Source organism: Muntiacus reevesi, chromosome 1 (assembly GCF_963930625.1).
Source record: "Muntiacus reevesi chromosome 1, mMunRee1.1, whole genome shotgun sequence".
Taxonomy (NCBI): domain Eukaryota; kingdom Metazoa; phylum Chordata; class Mammalia; order Artiodactyla; family Cervidae; genus Muntiacus; species Muntiacus reevesi.
Window position 1 is genome coordinate 191,628,839 of NC_089249.1, and position 19,335 is coordinate 191,648,173.

Here is a 19,335-nt window from a genome sequence, read left to right on the forward strand (position 1 = left end):
ATATGTCCCCACTCTCTTGAACCTATCTCCCAACCCTACTCCTCCAGGTTGACACAGACCTCCTGTCTGAGTTTCCTAAGACATACAGCAATTCCCATTGTCTATTTTACATATGGTAATGTAAGTTTCCATGTTACTCTTAATAGAATTTATTAATAGAATTTACTTCACCCTAGAATCTCACTAGAGCTATGATCTTAGAGGTCACAGGCAAGATGGCACTGCAACAATCTTTTAACTTCTGCAGATAAGAAGAAATGAGGGATTTCCTTGGTGATCCAGTGGTTGGGAATTTGCCTGCCGATGCAGAGGACACAGGTTCTGTCCCTGGTTGGGTAGGATTCCACATGCCACGGGGCAACTGGGCCCATGTATCACAAACACTGAAGCCCATGCACCCTAGAGCCTGTGCTCCACAAGAGAAATCACAATGAAATGTGCGCACACCACAACTAGACAGTGGCCCCAACTCACCGCAACTAGAGAAAGCCCAGGTGCAACAACAAAGACCCAGCACAGCCAAAAGTAAGATAAATAAAACTTAAAAAAAAAAAAAAAAACAGAGTAAGAAATTAGTTTCATGAGGAAAACTGTAACTAAAAGCAAGAAAATGGCCCAAAGATAAAGTAGCTGACTTTGCACTCACTCACAGGATTAAACTGACAAGACTGTATAAATGATTTTATTAAGAATAATGCACTGTTTTTCTGAATGGGTACTTTAATATATTCTCTGAGGACATGAAAAGCAAACTTGTTGTCTAATGAACAGTTCAGAATATCAGTTAAATATTTGATACGACAAAACCTTCTGTTTCACGACAAATTCAAAGTTTTAATCATATAACAGAAAATACAATAAAAAAACACACTGAAGGATTATGTTCAGCTACAAGTAACAGGAAACACTCACAGCCTTCCTGACAGAAGGAAGGTGATTCTTCTCACATGGAAACAATGGGTCAAGGATAGCAGTGGACAATGCACCAGAGAAGCAAACTGACATGTAGGAGAGGAAACAAAGATATAATCCAGAGAAGAGTGAAATCAGGATATTCCCAACCACAAAACTGAAATACTTTCCTTGTGGACACAGGAAGCCTCACAGAAAAAATTCAAACTCTGCTGGATCTTTGATGTGGAAGCTATGAAGACACGGAGGAAACTATACATCTATAAAAATGGAAATCAAACATTGGCTGCTGGTGTTGATGATACTCTTCACTACAAGTTCACGGAGTTTGGATAATATGCTGGAAGATGCTGTCCTTGAAGCTCCTGTGTAACTGTCTGTCTTCCAGGGTGGAGGCTCTAATATCTGAACAATGTCTTTTTTATATCTGCTTTTAAGTCACACACAGGTGAGCTACTGGTGAATGCTAACAAGGAACTACAAAGAGGATGGATTCTAGAAAGTCTGGGTCCCACCTCTAACTTGAGATCTTTAGGATTAACACAAGTCTCATAGTCTATTCAGGCTTCCCAGGTGGCGCGGTGGTAAAGAATCCACCTGCCAATGCAGGAGACGGGTTCAATCTCTAGTTCAGAAAGATCCCCTGGAACAGGAAATAGCAACCCACTCCAGTATTCTTGCCTGGAAGAATTCCATGGACAGAGGAACCTGGTGGGCTACAATCCAAAAGGTTGCAAAGAGCTATGACTGAGCAACCACACACACATGCAAACAAGCAGTCTGTTCTATTATTAGCCAGAAATAGAAAAAACAAATAGGAAAAATCATAATTTAGCTAGTAGTATACTGTTTGACATCCTAGCCATACATAATATTAATTCCAAGTGATTAATAGAATGGAAATGGAAAAAGGCTCCTATACGCACCACCACCAACTGGAGACGGTTGCCACGCCCTCCTCCAGGGGATCATCCCAACCTAGGGAGGGAACCAGGGTCTCCTGCATTGCAGGCGGATTCTTTACTGTCTGAGCCACCAGGGAAGCCCAAGAATACCGGAGTAGATGGCTTATCCTTTCTCCAGGGGATCTCCCTGACCCAGGAACTGAACATGGGTTTCCTGCATTGCAGGCAGATTCTTTTTAAGTTGAGCTACCAAGGAAGCCCATAAAAAAGGGTACAACATGTATAATAGGTTATAAATCTAGGAACTGCCACACTGATACTGAGCCTGACCCTGTGGGCTCCTGGGGACAAGGCCTTTCTGTGTCCCTCTCTCTGATTACAGGAAACAGCCTTCAGTCAGCTTCCATGAGCTTCCCTGAGTTCCAGGGGGCTGAGGCAAGCAGCTGTTCATCAGGGAAAGCGGGGGTGCAAGGCCAGGGAGAAAGAGTCAAGAGCAGTCTTGGGGCAAGGTCCTGACTCCCCCTCAATGAACACACACAACAGTATCTTTGAGTTATTTTGCAGAAACTGAAACTCCCTCAGGTGGGAGAAGTTAATGATTAAGGAGGGTATGCTGCCCACAAACAGGTAGACCCCAGACCAGCTGGACCTCAGGTTGATGATGCTGACTCCAACTTGCCTCACCACCCACCCCCATCAGAAGAATGTCCATGAAGTGAACCTCTTTGAACAATTATTATAAAACTTTCTCTCTTCCCCAAGAACACACGGTTTTGAGGGCATTAGCCCACTGTGGCCCCCTTTGCCTAGCAAAGAAACAAAGTTATCCTTTTCTATTACATCCAAAGAGGAAAAAAAAATCACTGTCTGAGTAAAGGAAAAATTACTACCTTTAAACCTCATATACTGTGGTTGAAAGATAACTTACAGAAACAACTGACATTAACATTCCTTTCTGAAATGAGTAGAAATCCACCATTTAAGGTTAAACTTGAAGGAAGATCTTTAGAAAACACAATGCATTTATAAATTTTTAAAATTTTAACAATTCCTTTGGGACTTCCCTAGCGGTCCAGTGGTTAAGACAATGTGCCTCCACTGCAGGGGCATGGCTTCCATCACTGGTTGGGGAACTAACCTACATGTCCCAAGTTGAGGTCAAAAGAAAATACTAATAAATAAAAATAAAACAACTCTTTCATGCTGAAGGTTTTCTGGAACATTAAACATGGATTACCTTCCATCAATTTATGTTATTTACATTTACACATCTTCTCCATGGGAGTTTTTCCATATAAAGATATCAGCCAATTGAAGTATTTCTGAGGCTGTTTACAAACAAGGTTTTACCTAGTAAATCCTTTTATGGTTTCAGAAACGACTAAGATCGGAAAAGCCTTTTCCACATTCTTCACATTTTATATGATTTCCGTCCAGTGTGTAGTCTCATGGGTCTTTGAATGACTGAGACACAAATGGAAGATTCCTGACATTTCCATCAAATTGACAGGTTTCTGTCCAGTGTGAATTCTTTCATGCATGTCAACATAAGTGGAACAGAACATTTCCCTTTCATTTCCCATTCCCATACATTTCATTCCCATTATATTCCCATACATTCAAAGTGTCCCCCCTGTCAACTATGGGTCCTTCGATGTATTTTTAAAAATGATGGATACCGGTACCATTTACCACACTGGTCACATTGATACGGTTTCTCTCCAGTGTGACTCCTTTCATGTACTTTAAAAGAACTGGGATGAATGAATACTCTCTCACATTCTTTACATTTATAAGGTCCATCCCCAGTGTGTGTTATCATGTGTTTCTGAAGGGTTACATTTAATAAGAAGGCTTTCCCACATTCCTTACACTTATATGGTTTCTCTCCAGTGTGGATTCTTTCATGATTTCGTAGCGACCAGGCAGTATTCAATACTTTAGAGCATGTTTTACATACAAACGGTGTCTCTCCTGTGTGATGTCTTTTGTGTGCCTGGAAGGACCTCAAACGTTTGAAAGCTTTACCACACTGCTTACATTCATAAGGTTTCTCTCCTCTGTGAATCCTTTCATGTATTTCAATAGTTTCAGGACTTTCAAAGGTTTTCCCACATTCTGTACATTTATAAGGTTTATGTCCTTTATGAGTGCTTTCATGCATTCGTAGGTGACTGGGATAAATGAATGCTTTCTCACATTTCTGACACTTGTAAGGTAAGTCTCCAGTGTGTGTTCCCATGTGTTTTCGAAAAGTTGTGTGCCACGTGAAGGCTTTGCCACATTCCTTACATTCATAGGGTTTCTCCCCTGTGTGACTCCTTTCATGGGTCTTCAGAGCACTAGGAAAAATGAATGCTATTCCACATTCTTTACATTTATATACCTTCTCACGGTACTTTCGGCGATCTCCTGATCTGTTTTCAATGTGACATTTCATGTGTCTAGTAAGGGATGAATGATACATGAAGACTTTCCCACACGCTCTGCATTCCCATGGTTTTATATCACGAGTTCTCTTCACATTGGGAGTTGGAATAAGGTTGAAGCTTTCTTCAGAGGAATTAATGTCTTTCTTTTCAGAGTGTCTCTCTGCTTTGGGATTTCTGTAAATCATGAGAATACTATTAATGATTTTTTTCCCTTAATTACATTATATTTACTGTCTTTATTATGATTTATAGTAATAGTGAGGTTTTCTATCTTGTGTGACTTGGTAGAAGTCAAATAAACTGAACACTGTTAACAGGACTTTCCCTTTTCTATTAAAAAGTGATATTCAAATATATGCTTTATGAATACTGACTGCACACAAACTATATTTCAAACACAGAACATTTATATCACATTTAAGAAAATTTGAAGGAGACATTTTCTAAAAACAACTAAATTTGAAGATAGAGCTATTTATTTTGTTTGCTTCCTTTAAGGTTTTCCTAAGATTCTCATATGAGACATGCTTTGTACTATACATATGGCTCACCGTAATTTTCTCTCCTGGTTTTTGTCCTGATCTTCAATGTCATGGTCTTCCTGCTTTGCTTCTGAAATGCAGACCCAGAAAAAAGATCCCAAAGTATTAGACATTACAGAATGTTATGTCCACAATGAACTCTGACACTGCCCAGCTTCTTATTTTTCTTTTCACCTCCCTGTACATTTTGTGGGATCTTAGTTCCTTGACCAGGGATTGAACCAGGGCCACGGCAGTGAAAGTGCTGATACTTAACCTCTGGACTGCCAGGGAATTCCTTTTTCTCCCCCCTACTTTCTTTATCAGTGTCCTCCCTCTCCACATTCCACATCTCTGAACAGTACAGATGGATAAGAAACACTTGCTCTTTAATTGACAAAGGGAAGGAATTCTTCATTCTTACCTACTGAGACTACATTCCTGAAGTTTTCCCGCATCACATCTCTGTAGAGTTTCCTCTGTGAGGAATCCAGTAAAACCCACTCATCCAGGGTGAAGTTCACAGCCACATCCTCAAAGGCCAATGAGTCCTAAAACACCCAAAATATGTACACAGTAAGATACATGAGACTGACAGCACTAGATACCCACACTCCATTTATAGGAGGGTGATGTACTATTTTGTTGTTTATAAAGAGTTATTCTATGACTTGATCATGAAAAACTTACTTTCTGCATTTCCTCAATAGTTTGACAGGATCATGAAGAAATGAAACCATTTACACATCATTTCTGTGGTCACAGTGTCACTCATATCATGATCATGGCAGAGTCAGAGAATGTAGGGAAACATTAGAAATACTATGCAGATGAAATAAGTACCATTTTAGGAACCATTTAGTTCTTGTGAAAAAATTCTTTCATATTCTTTCTTATGGTCTACAATTTACAGTACCCCACAGGGCAGAGGATCCAGAGTGCATGATGTTTCAATGAATAAAAATGCAGCAAAAAACTGGATGGTATTTTCTAGTCCTATCACCTAACATCAATGCCCAGGTAGCCTGCAGAATTCAAACTTTTAACAAAGCCCAGCCGCCCATACTGTCCCAAGGTCCTCCAAATATTTAGAAGAAATCACATGCAGTTGCCTGAATATAAATACTCTTCTGCAGAAGCACTGCCTTTAAGTTGTGTAATAATTATCACAGAGTCTGGTCTGTTTTTCCTTTTTTTCTATAAAAAAACTTGATGCATGTAGGAAGCGATTTCAAACTTAGACCTCAGTTATGGAGAAGAAGCAATAACACATTTGGGACATTTCTGGTTCCTAAATTATTTATTTTTTAAAAAGTGATATTCCAATACAGGATTTATGAATACGGGTGGTTCAGTATTTAGGAATCCGCCTGCCAACACAGGAGTGCTATTCGCTCAGTCGTTTCTGACTCTTTGCGACCCCTTGGACTGTAGCCCACCACATTCCTCTGTCCATGGAATTCTCCAGGCAAGAATACTGGAGTGGGTTGCCACTTCCGTCTCCAGGGTTCCTTCCCGACCCAGGGACTGAACCCACATCTCCTGCATTGCAGGCAGACTCTTTAGTGTCTCAGCTACCAGGGAAGCCCCCAGGGCAGGAGACAAAAGTTCAATCCCTGGTCAGAGAAGATCTCACATGCCTCAGGGCAACTAAGCCCGTGGGCCACAACTACTGAGCCTGTGTTCTAGAGTCCCATGCTCTCTGCAACAGGAGAAGTAACCACCACAGCAAGAAGCCACACAGAAAACCTGTGCGCAGAGCAAAAATCCAGTAAGTTAATAAAATAAGAAATCTAGACCACAGAATTCCTATACTCAGGTGCCTCAGGGCTGCTTCCAGACAAATTTTAGTACAGGGCAATTATGTGCTGGAACATCTCTTTTTCATCACACTCTTTAACAGTACACCCTGAACCTCACTGCCCTTAAGTAATAGATTACGAGCTACCGTTTACAAGAGAGTTCACCAATGTCCATAATACTCTGATGGTGAATTTTCTCGTAATTATAAAAGATATAAGACGTTCATCATTGGTTTCCTTCAAAAGGACATGAAGTCTCCATCCTGCAATTTCAGGAACAAGTGTTTCCCAAGCAGCCACTACAGCCACTGCCAGAATGAAAATCTAGTCTGGGATTTGTGAATTTAGAAGTTATGATTCTCCATGTTACAAGAAGAGAATAAAAAACTTGAAATAAACAAGTCCTCCCAGAGTCATGAAAGCACTGATTCAAAGGGCAAACTGGTGTCCTGAAAATGGAAAAGAGAAAAGAAAAGACTTTTAAAAAATGCCCCAAATATTCTGTTCTTAGGGCCTGTTACCAAAAAACTCTGTTTCACCAGTCTCACATAAAGACAAAAAAAAAAAAAATATAGAACACAATATCCATGACCCTCACATGACCTTCTTTAACAGAAGACTTAGATACATATGATGAAAATAACTGAAGAAAAGAGACAAAAATAAGTAATAACCAGTAAGATTTTCCTAATGCTAATGACAAAGAATCTCAGTTGAACAAGAAAAATGAAAACACCTAAAATGGAGATGAAAGTGTATTATAATCAAATAGAGGGAAAAACAAACAAACAAAAAAACCCCAAAAAACAAAGGCAAAGAGACTATACTGTCAGAAGGTAGAAATATACTTTTGATATAGAGAAACAACGACTAGAATCAACTTGGAGTTCTTTTCAGGAAAACAAAAAAATACAAGCAAGAACAAAATGGACTGAAGTATTTAAAGACCAACAGACACACAGAGGTTAGAAGGAAACTGACAAAATGATAAAAAGGTCCATTCTCCAAAAAAGTGTCTTTCACATGGACATACATAGCAACAAAGTGGCAAACTATATAAGGCAAGAGATGAAAAATGCAGGGAGGACTCCAGGGCATGTATATCTGGAGAAAAACATGATCAGAAAAGATACATGTGCCTCAATGTTCACTGCAGCACTGTTTAACAACAGCCAAGACATGAAAGCAACCTAAATGTTCATTGACAGAGGAACAGATAAAGAAGATGTGGTATATACATACAATGGAATATTACACAGCCATTAAAAAGAATGAAATACTTTTTATGCAGCAACATGGATGGACCTAGAGAGTGTCATACTGAGTGAAGTCAGACAGGGGAGAAATATCTTATGATATCCCTTACATGTGTAATCTAAAAAGAGATGATAGAAATGAACTTACTTACAGAATAGAAACAGGCTCTCAGAATGAGTTTATGGTTGAGGGTGGGAGGAGGAAACAGAGAGTTAGGAGAGGAACATGTACACACTGTTATATTTAAAATGGATAACCAACAAAGACCTACTGTACAGCACATAAAACTCTGCTCAATGTTATGTAGCAGCCTGGATGGGAGGGGAGTTTAGAAGAGAATAGGTACATGTATATGTATGACTCAGCCCCTTCCTTGTTCACCTGAGACTATCACAACATTGTTAATCGGCTATATCCCAGTACAAAATAAAAAACTAAAAAAAAAAAAAAAAAGAACTGAACAGCACCATGAAACAACTCAATTTAACTGTAATCTAAGAAATGATCAATGCAACAAAAGCAAAATTGACATTCTTTTTAAATACACATAGAACATTCAACAAGACAGAACACTTTCTGAACCATAAAACTAACTTAAGGGGCTTCCCTGATGGTCTAGTGGTTGAGAAACCACCTGCCAATGAAGAGGACGCAGGTTTGATCCCTGGTACACGAAGATCCCACATGATGACGGGGCAACTCAGCCTGTGCACCACAACTACTAAAAGTCACCCACACCTACAGCCTGAGCTCCACAAGAGAAGACACCGCAATGAGAAGCCTGCACATCGCAACTAGAGAGTAGCCCCCGCTCACCGCAAGTAGAGAAAGTCCATGCTGCAAGGAAGACCCAGCACAGCCAAAAATAAATAACTAATATTAAAAGAAAAAAATTACCTTAAAAAATCTGAAAGAACAAAAATCATATAAACTATGTTCTTAGAACTCAAAGGCATTCCTCTAGCAATCAATACAAGCAAGAGTTGGAACTCCCCTAACACACAGAGATTCAACATATCTCTAAACAATAAATGGGATGAAAGAAATCTCAAGAGAAATTAAAATTTACATTGAGCTAAACTGTGGGATGCTGCAAAAGCAGTATCTACAGAGAAAATTACGCCATCATCAAAAACATTCAGGAGAAACAAAGATCTGTAAACAATAATGCAAGCATTTATCTTAGGGAACAACAAAGAGAAGAGCACAAATCACAAAGAGAGCAGAATAAATTATAAAAATCAGAAAGGAAATTAATATAATTGAAGGAGAAAAAAATTTAAGCCAGATCTTTGACAAGATTAATAACACTGATAAACATCTAGTCAATAGGACTACAAGGGTAGAAATAAATTATTAGTATCAGAAAGGGACAGAGAGGGAGATGAAAATTTAAAAGGATTTTGTAAAATCCAGCAATCACTTCTAATCACAAATAAGTAACAGAGTGAGTATCTACTCCTGTTGAAAGAAGATATTCATGAATCCTGTAGGTAAAAGCAAATATTTATTCTCTAAGACATAATTGGGCTTCCCAGGCGGCTCAGATGGTAAAAAAATCAGCCAGCCAATGCAGGAGATGTGGGTTCAATCCCGGGGTCAGGAAGATTCCCCTGGAAAAGGAAATGGTTACCCTCTCCAATATTCTTGCCTGGGGAATCCCATGGACAGAAGAGCCTGGTGGGCTATAGTCACAAATAGCTGGACACGACTGAGTGACTAATACTTACTTTCTACAGTTCTAGGACAATTATCTCTGTGAAACAACTGAAAGTTTCTCCAATAATAGATAATTGGAGTTCCCAAGACTGAAAGAAAATCAATTGTTTTCCTATAGATCCACAGTGAACTTGGACAAGGAAGGAAAGGCAATTCAAACAAAATCTTTTAAACAAATATGGATGGAAATAATGGATATTCACAAACACACACACACAAAACAAATGTAGACACAGGACTTAATACATCTCACCAAAAAACCCTGAAAACATATCACAGATCTAAACATAAAATGCATAAGTGGGACTTCCCTCATGGTCCAGTGGCTAAGACTTCATGTTCCCAAATGCAGAGGGCTCAAATTCAATTCCTGGTCAGGGAACAGGATTCCACATGTCAAAACTAAGACTTGGCACAGCCAAATAACACATAAATAAATGAGAAAATGTTTTTTAAGATGCAAAAGTAACAAACTTCTGGAACATATCATAGGATGAAATCTAGGTCACCTTGGGTTTGGTGATGAATTTTTAAATATAACAACAAACACAAGGTCTGTAAAAGAAAAAAAGGATAATTTCACACCATTAAAATAAAAAAAATAAGTCTCTTCTATGGAGGTGACATATGTGCACATATAGCTGACTCATGTTGTTGTATGGCAGAATTGTAACATTGTAAAGCAATTATGAAAGTGAAAGTGTAGTCACTCAAGTGAGTCCAACTCTTTGTGACCCCATGGACTGCAGCACTCCAGGCTCCTCTGTCCATGGAATTCTCTAGGCAAGAATACTGGGGAGCATTGCCATTTCCTACTCCAAGGGATCTTCCTGACCCAGGGATCGAACCTGGGTCCCCCGCATTGGCAGGTGGGTTCTTTACCACTGAGCCACCAGCGATGCCCTGAGATGGGGGGAAACGGAATTTGGTACCATTACCATGGAAGACAGGAGCTTTCTTTCAAAACAAAATATACTCTTACTATGTTTGGGTAATAGATGGAGAAACAGTGGAAACAGTGTCAGACTTTATTTTTTGGGGGCTCCAAAATCACTGCAGATGGTGACTGCAGCCATGAAATTAAAAGACGCTTACTCCTTGGAATGAAAGTTATGACCAAGTTAGACAGCACATTAAAAAGCAGAGACATTACTTAGCCAACAAAGGTCTGTCTGGTCAAGGCTATGGTTTTCCCAATGGTCATGTATGGATGTGAGAGCTGGACTGTGAGGAAAGTTGAGCGCCGAAGAATTGATGCTTTTGAACTGTGATGTTGGAGAAGACTCTTGAGAGTCCCTTGGATTGCAAGGAGATCCAACCAGTCCATCCTAAAGGAGATCAGTCCTGGGTGTCATTGAAAGGACTGATGCTGAAGCTGAAACTCCAATACTTTGGCCACCTGATGTGAAGAGCTGACTCACTGGAAAAGACCCTGATGCTGGGAGGGATTGGGGGCAGGAGGAGAAGGGGACAAGAGAGGATGAGATGGCTGGATGGCATCACCGACTCGATGGGCATGAGTCTGAGTAAACTCCAGGAGCTGGTGATGGACCGGGAGGCCTGGTGTGCTGCGATTCATGGGGTCGCAGAGTCGGACACGACTGAGCAACTGAACTGAACTGAGGTATATTAAGGCCCACAGTCACACTGTTATTTGTCCAAATAAGGTCGAATCATAGTCACGCAGAACCCGCACATAAATACCTGAAGGGCTTTATTCACAATTGTCACGAATTGAGGTAAGCAAGATATCTTGCAAGAGTCAAATAATCAGCGGTATATCCACATGATGAAATTGTTGCTGGATTGCTCAGTCGTGTCGGACTCTTTGTGACCCCATGGACTGCAGCACACCAGACTTCCCTGTCCTTCAGCATCTCCTCCTCAGTCATCCCCTTCTCCTCCCGCCTTCAATCTTTGGCAGGTGGATTCTTTACCACTGAGCCACCAGGGGAAGAAGTCAAGCTATGAAAACACACCAAGAAAGCTCAAAAGTATATACAGCTAACTGAAAGAAGTCACTATGACAAAGCTATAAACTGCATGATCCCAAGTATACGAGTGCCTTCAAGTACTTCCCCTTGAAGGCTCCAAGGGGGCCTTAGTCTGATAACACTGACCTCAGGCTCTGCTCTCCATTTAAACGGCTCTCTACCACCACTGAAATTTTAAGTATACAAACCCTGTCTGCCTAATTCAGGAAAATCACTCAAATCCAATGTTTATATGGAAATGAGAGAAGAAAATTACAAGTAACTTTTACTACTCTACCCAGAAAACCCCAAGCATCTATTTCTTTCAAAAAATATATATCAATTAATATTTCCAGGGCAAGTTTATTTTCTTCATGATTAATCATACTTGAATACTTTTAGTCTGCAAGTCTAAATCGTATAATGCCATTTGAAATCAACCAATAGTACAGTCCAAAATAAATCACCATACTCATTCAGGGAATAAAAAATAGTCAAACAAAAATTCTTCACAAATGGAATGTAATACTAGAATTTATTCCCCCCTGAAATTAACCTCTCTTAGCACTTACCAGGTTCTATTAATTAAATACATTTCACACTACTGAAAAAAAAAGAAACTTAAATTAAGGAGTAAATCTTTTGAAGGGGAGTAACATAGTGACTGGCAGGGTATAAAAGTTTTCAAAAAATCCTCTAGGTGGGGTAACCCGGTGGCTCAGTGGTAAAGGCAGGAGACATGGGTTCCATTCCTATTCTGGGACGATTCCACATGCGAGGGAGCTGCTAAGACAGTCCTCTAGAGACCGGAGCCAACTACTGAGCTCACCTGCCCTGGGACCCCTGCTCCGAGGCGGCAGGGGTGACCACTGCAGTGAGAAGCTCGAGCAATGCAGCTAAGAAAGGCCCCCGCTTTCCGCGACTGGAGAAGGGTCCGCGCAGAGGCAAAGGCTCAGCACAGCCAAAAATAAATAAAAAGATTAATTAAAAAAAAAATCCACCACGAAAGAACTTCTTCTAGGATATATGTTCTCAGTTAAAAAAAAAAAATCGGGAACGGAAAGGATTTCATACAACCTACTTCCCAGTGGTTATTTTCGCGGCTTGCCGCTCGTAAAATATCCAGACCGCCCCCCTCCGCCCCGCCCCTTGCAAATATGCCATCCACGACTTCGCGCCAAGACTGTGCAAACAGGATGAACAGTTAGAACATTGCTTGTGTTTAAATGCACCGCAGAGACAAACAGCTGATAAGTAATTTGAATCGGAGAGGAGAAATCGACTTTGAGAATAAAGGGAGCGATCTGGAAATTTAATGATTCACTGCCAGTCCTACATAGCTGCTCCAGACGGCTAAGGTGTTCAGTTTTGAGTCCACTTCCCAAATATTCAGAAAACTCAGAGCAAGCCCGGCGCTCCCCCTCTCCTTCCTGCAGAAAAGATGGTCTGGGACCCCTCAGACAGAACCCTGGACAAGTCCCGATTGTCCCCTGAAGACCGTGCACGTGGTCAGCGCACAATCTAGGGGAGAAGAGGGGCTGCAGGCGCAGAGCCAGCGGGCAGAGACTCCGCGGCGGAAGTTCCTTCCGGAAGTGACAAGATTGGACGCCCCGGGACCAGGCTGCCGGCCAACAACCCAGCTGAGAACCCGAGGAGACTGAGATCCGAGCGGAGCCCCAGACAACGCGCATCTGCGCACTCCGGGGGTGAAACGAGGGGCCAGGTCAAAATGGCGGGTTTCCGCCGATCCCCACTAGTCCCACCGCGGCGTTCGATGCCCGGGTCAGCACACTCACCATTTCCAGGTCTCCTGGGACTGCCTGAGTCCCTCCCAGAGACAACCACCAGAGCGACAGAAGATGCAGGAGAATGACCAGGCCAGTGAACCAGACAGAACACGAAACCTGCGCAATGCGAAAAAGAAAGGAAGTCCACGTAGCGGGACATCGCCCCGCCCACCTGCCTCAGCGTCCTCCTGGTTGGACGGATCCCAAAGCCCCGCCCCTTGTGCCTAAGTGACAACTTGCGGGAGGTGAGGTGGGACCAGACCCCCGAGCCAGTCACTTTCGCTTCGCTGTTGTGCTTGTCACTCAGTCGTGTCCGACTCTTTGCGACCCCATGATAGAAGACTTTTTCCTGGCTAAGACTGCTTTTAGTGTCTTCTGCAGCTCCTCCTGCATTGGGATTCCTGACTCAGTTTGAAGAAGGAGCAAACACAAATAAGAGGATGGCCCAGGCCAGACCTGCCAGGAAAAAGGTTTTTGAGTCCACCAGGGGTCAAGGGCTTGGTGTAAGGCTGTGTGGCCAGGCATGGAATGTGCTTCCTTTAAAGAAAAGCAGACACTTAAATGTGAACTCCCCTCTGCAGTAAAGGGGCCTGGTGCATTTTCATCTTTGGTCCTTTGCTGCTCTGAGCCTTCTACCCATCCCTGTACCACCCCCAGTCATTAGGTACTTAAGCTGAAGAATCCTAGAGCACTTGGCTCTCTGTTAGGAGGTCTGAATCACTCAACCTTTTCTGGTGCCAATGTTGCCGGAGAAACCAATTCTGACTCCATGTTAAAACTGTTTCTTTGACTTGCTTTTCATTGCTTTTGTTATTATGGTCATACATAATAACAAGCCCTTGACCCCTGGTTGCCTCTAAAACCTTGTTCCTGACAGGTCTGGCCTGAGCCATCCTCATATCTGTACTCGCTCTTTCTTCAAACTGATACATACACTTCCCTGATGGCTCAGTTGGTAAATAGTCTGCCTGCAATGTCAGAGACCCAGGTTCGATCCTTGGGTGGGAAAGATCCCCTGGAGAAGGAAATGGCAACCTACTCCAGTATTCTTGCTTGGAGAATTCCATGGACAGGGGAGCCTGGTTGGCTGCAGTCCACGGGGTCACAAAGAGTTGGACACTGAGTGACTAACACTTTCACTTTCAATGACCTGCCTCAGAGGACCCTGCCAAAGGGCGTTTGTTCAGATCACAGGGAGATAATCTGACTCTGCCCCTTGTGAAAAGAAGAGATTGATACATCTCTTCCAAAGGCTAGCCATTCCCTGAGATGTTTTGCAAGACTGATGGCCCTTTTTGCTTTACTTCCTCATTGCCTCTCTTGCTCTATTCTGGCCTTTTGTTGTTTTTTTGAAATTTTAATTGGAGGATAATTGTTTTACAATACTGTGCTGGTTTCTGCCATACCTCAACATGAATCAGCCACAGTTATACATATGTGCCCTCCCTCTTGAACCTTCCTCCCATCTCTCACCCCCATCTCACCCCTCTAGGTTGTCACAGGACACTGGATTGAGCTCCCTGTATCACACAGCAAATTCCAACTGGCTATCTATTTTATTTATTTTTATTTATTTTATTTTTCAGTGGGTTTTGTCATACATTGATATGAATCAGCCATAGAGTTACACGTATTCCCCATCCCAATCCCCCCTCCCACCTCCCTCTCCACCCGATTCCTCTGGGTCTTCCCAGCCCACCAGGTCCGCGCGCTTGACTCATGAATCCCACCTGGGCTGGTGATCTGTTGGCTATCTATTTTACATATTGTTGTTGTTCAGTTACTAAATCATGTCCAACTCTTTGCGAACCCACGGGCTGCAGCACAGTCAGGCTTCCCTGTCCTTCACTATCTCCCGGAGTTTGCTCAAACTCATGTTCATTGAGTCAGTGATGCCATCTAACCATCTCATCCTTTGTCACCCCCTTCTCCTCTTGCCCTCACTCTTTTCCAGCACCAGGATCTTTTCCAATGAGTCCAATCTTTGCATCAGGTGGTCAGAGTACTGGAGTTTCAGCTTTAGCATCAGTCCTTCCAGTGAATATTCAGGGTTGATTTCCTTTAGGATTGACTGGTTTGATCTCTTTGCTGTCCAAGGGACTCTCAAGAGGCTTCTTCAGCGGGCCGGGTTGTGGGCTGTCTGGGGGTGAGGGGCTCCTGGGCTGGCCCTGGGCGCATCCCTGCGGTGGCAGCGGCGGTGCCCGGGTGGCCTGAGGGCCTGACCCTTCCTCGCCGGCAGGGACCTGCCCCTGACCCTCCTCTCCCCTTGCCCCTTCCTTCCGCCATCCTGTCTCCCCCGCCACCCCCCACAGCAACGGAGGGCGGGGCAGCCGTGTTCCCATCCCGCCTCCGGGGTCTGCCTCTCTCCCCGGACCGCCGGTGACGTTTCGCACACGTGCGTGGAGGACGCGCTTGTGACTGGGGAGGAGGCGGCGGCGGGGGCGGCGGGAGGAGGCGCTGGAGGGGGAGAGGGGGTACCTACTTCATCCCGCTCGCCGGCTCCCTGGCCTGAGACCGTCCCGGCGTCCTCGCACCCGCCCTCTGCTCGGCCACCCTCCCTCTCCTCTCCCCAGCACCCCCGCCCCGCTCCGCGGGCGCCGGTCCTCGCCCGGCGCCGCAGGTCCACTCGGCCCTCCAGGCCACCTCTCCAGCCGGCACCTCCCACCTGCCCACCGGAGCCGGGCTGGTTTCGAAAACGCCCTTACAGCAGCCGGCACAGCGCAGGCTGGAGCTAGAAGAAAGCGGTCAGCAGTACTCTCATATGGTTAAAAAACCCCCAAAGGCCAAGGAAGAGCTGCACTCCTTAGTCCAGGTAGCCCCCAAACTCCAAAATCTCCCTCAGAAAAAACACGGTATGATACATCCCTTGGTCTGCTCACCAAGGAGTTCATTCAACTACTGAGCCAATCACCTGATGGGGGTCTCAGATTTGAACAAGGCAGCAGAGGTGCTGAAGGTGCAAAAGAGAAGGATTTATGACATCACCAACGTCCTGGAGGGCATCCATCTCATTAAGAAGTCTAAAAAACAACATGCAGTGGATGGACTGCAGTCTATCTGAGGATAGGGGCATACTGGCCCAGTGTCAAGGCCTGTCAAAAGTGACCGAGCTAGTCAGGAAGAGAGGAAATTAGATGAACTGATATAAGCTGCTCCCTGGACCTCAAACTGTTAAACGAGGATTCAGAGAATCAAAGGTTAACTTATGTTACATATCAAGATATTTGAAAAATTAGTGGCCTTAAAGACCAAACTGTTAATAGTCGTGAAAGCCCCTCCAGAAACATGATTTGAAGTGCCTGACCCAATAGAGAGCCTATAAATACATTTGGCAAGTACCCAAGGATGCATTGAGGTTTATTTGTGTCCAGAAGAGACAGAAACATGCAGTCCAATGAAAGCAAACAACTAGGACCACAAAGGGAATATCCCTAAACCCACTTACAAAAACTTGGCTTCAACCAACTCAGAACATAGTGATTGCTTGATATCTATGACAAACCTTTCTCCTCTGGCCTCCCCGGCAACCTTTTACAGCAGACTGAGGACCAAATTCCTTCCAATCTAGAAGGACCATTTGTGAACTTACTGCCTCCCTTGCTCCAAGAAGACTATCTCCTAAGCCTCAGGGAGGAAGAAGGCACCAACGATCTCTTTGATGCTTACTATTTGAAAAGTTCCTGCTGGTGGAAGACTTTATGTGTAGTTGATTATCCCTTGTCTGAACTCCCTTTATAAACCAATACTTTTTTATTATGAAACCAGAACATGTGTCATGCAGCAATGTCCCTCCTTTCTTCCTCCAAGATAGTATCTTGAAGTAACTACAGACTTCAGAACAAAGCTGACATTTTAATGAATTAAACAACAACAACAACAACAAAACTGCCTTATCAGTTGTCTCTCACCTGTCCTCTGCCTCCCTCCAGCCCTCCCTCCTGGATTGACTTTCTGTGTCTGAGGGATGATGGACTGTAGAATGGGGCCACCTGGCCCATTCAAAAACAGCAATTTTCCTTAATAGCATTTCAAGTCGTGCCTTCTCCGCAGAATGCATGTCTTTGGGGTCTGCTAATTTGGGATGGAAACTGCAGGAACTGTAAACTTTAAGTCATGCAAAAGTATGAAATGGATTTCTTCAGCCCTTCTTCGGAATATTTAAATTACTCTCATACTTAGTTTAAGCTATGGACTGCATGTACCACTCCGAGGCCAAGAGATCTTCCACAGCCTTTTGGATGAAGAAACTGTTCTCAAATATTCCTTGCAGATACAGAGTTCTGCCCCACTAAACTGTTGTGCATTTTCCTGTCTCCATAAACCCCTCCCACTCTCTTGCCCCTATCTGGGGAGTTTGTTATTTCCTGGGGTCTGTTCTGTCGCAATAAAAATTTGAAGCAAAATTGCTTTCCAGGAAGTAAAAAAAAAAAAAAAAAAATTTGAAGCAATAGAGGGCCCAGTGTTACAATTCCATATTACAATTCAGTTTTATGTTACAACTCAGTTTTATTTAGAAAGTAAAGGAAAATACATCCTTCAGTTATGAGGGCATGCCAACCCAAAAGACCGGAAGAGAAGAGAGGCCCCCTGGCCCGATTTTGGCTTCCCTTTTTATATGTTTTTTTCTCCTCCCCCTGAGCCTGCCCTATGTAAATGGGTCTAGCCTGGAGGGTTGTTTTTTTACCTGAGGTTCTCTCTCCGATCTTCCAGTCTTGCTTTGTTCTATTTTAGCGGGCTTTTCCCTCCCTTGTCTTTTAGCCACCGCCATTCTGGACTCCTTTTTCCTATTCTGACTACCTAACACCCCTAATGTATTTGTAAGTTTGAAGTTTGTAGCAAACGCCTACTTAGGAGTTCTTTGTGGATTGTTTTAGTTTTTTTTCTCTTTTTTTTTAGCTGCCATTTAAGCATTCCTGTGGCATCCATCAACCGTTTCAATTTAATGGTTTACTTTGAAGCAGTTTTTGCTAATTCAGATTATTTTAAGCAGAGGTAGAGAACTTCTGCTGATCAGAGCATGTGTGATCTAAGGCTTAACAGCCTCGGGGAGAATCTTCACCCCATCTCGCTTTCTTCCCCAGGAGGGAGTGCTCAGAGTGAGTGGAGCTCGCTGACAGAGGGGTGGCCCATTGGAGAGAACCAGGTCGCAGCCCCAAGGAGCAGCAGGTGTGGGAGGGATCCCTTCCTCTCTTGGGCTTCCCAGGCCCCCTTTGACCAGGGAAGGGGCTCCTGTACTGCACTCAGGGAGACCGCTTCTCAGGATGGAGTCGGATGGAGAGGTCTTTGGGGAGAAGGACATCCCCTGTCATGCTATCAGTGGCACTTCGCTTCAACCCTTGAGAGGAGGGAGCTCCCACCATGTAGGGGGCTACAGGAGTCCTGGCCAGAACTCCCTGTTCCCCCTTCTACTGTGAAGGAGCAGGTTGGACCAGGAAAGCTGGGGCTGTAGAGAAAAACACAGGGCAGGATGCCAGGGCATCTCCCACTTAGGTCTTCAGCAATGGCATCCCAAGTTGGAGGCTTCCTGGCAGTAGCAAAATCCTACCAGTTGAGTCCAAGAATGGCTTTCCCATTGGCCAGCAGGGAGATGACCATCTCCTGCTGGGAATGTGGCAGAGCACCTCACATCCATTCCTTGGATGCTAATGACTGTGGGAATGAGAAAGTCATCTAAAAAATAAATAAATAAACCTCAACACAAAGAACATATGAGTTGAATCACTGTTGTGCCCAATACAGTGTGAGGTGCATGGTAGGCACTTGATTCAACAGGATGGGAAAAAAAAATACTGGGTTGGTCAAAACATTCATTTGGGCTTTTCCATATCATCTTACAGAATATCCTTTACTTGTAAACCCTTAGGAAAAATACAAAAGAAACCCACGAAAGCCCAAGCCGATGACAGGTACTCCCCTTGGTGCCGTCAGACCCTGAGTCACAGTAGAGGCTTCAGGGACCTCTGCTCCTGCTTCTGGAGTTTTCCGTCAGGCCTGAAGTTGTCCACAGGCTTCTAACCAAGGTCCTGC

General features: G+C 43.5%; 1 protein-coding gene and 1 pseudogene across 1 annotated transcript; one reads left to right on the top strand and one right to left on the bottom strand.

The window, feature by feature from the left end:
- Nucleotides 1–718: 718 nt before the first annotated feature.
- Nucleotides 719–13,678, bottom strand: LOC136155699 (zinc finger protein 709-like). The gene is made up of 4 exons (XM_065917693.1): nucleotides 13,318–13,678; nucleotides 5,195–5,321; nucleotides 4,801–4,861; nucleotides 719–4,423 (listed from the first exon to the last, which is right to left on the bottom strand). The coding sequence occupies exons 1-4, from the start codon at nucleotides 13,318–13,320 to the stop codon at nucleotides 3,454–3,456; spliced, it is 1,161 nt and encodes a 386-aa protein (XP_065773765.1). The 5' UTR covers nucleotides 13,321–13,678; the 3' UTR covers nucleotides 719–3,453.
- On the top strand, nucleotides 13,433–17,018 carry LOC136156149 (transcription factor E2F3 pseudogene; annotated as a pseudogene).
- The last annotated feature ends 2,317 nt before the right edge of the window (nucleotides 17,019–19,335 follow it).

What these genes read in the sequence shown, in the direction of transcription:
- LOC136155699 (XM_065917693.1), bottom strand. An exon ending in CAGGAATGTAGTCTCAGTAG is followed by an intron (nt 4,862 to 5,194) that starts GTAAGAATGAAG and finishes TCTGCATTTCAG; the next exon opens with AAGCAAAGCAGGAAGACCAT. An exon ending in AACCAGGAGAGAAAATTACG is followed by an intron (nt 4,424 to 4,800) that starts GTGAGCCATATG and finishes CATGATTTACAG; the next exon opens with AAATCCCAAAGCAGAGAGAC.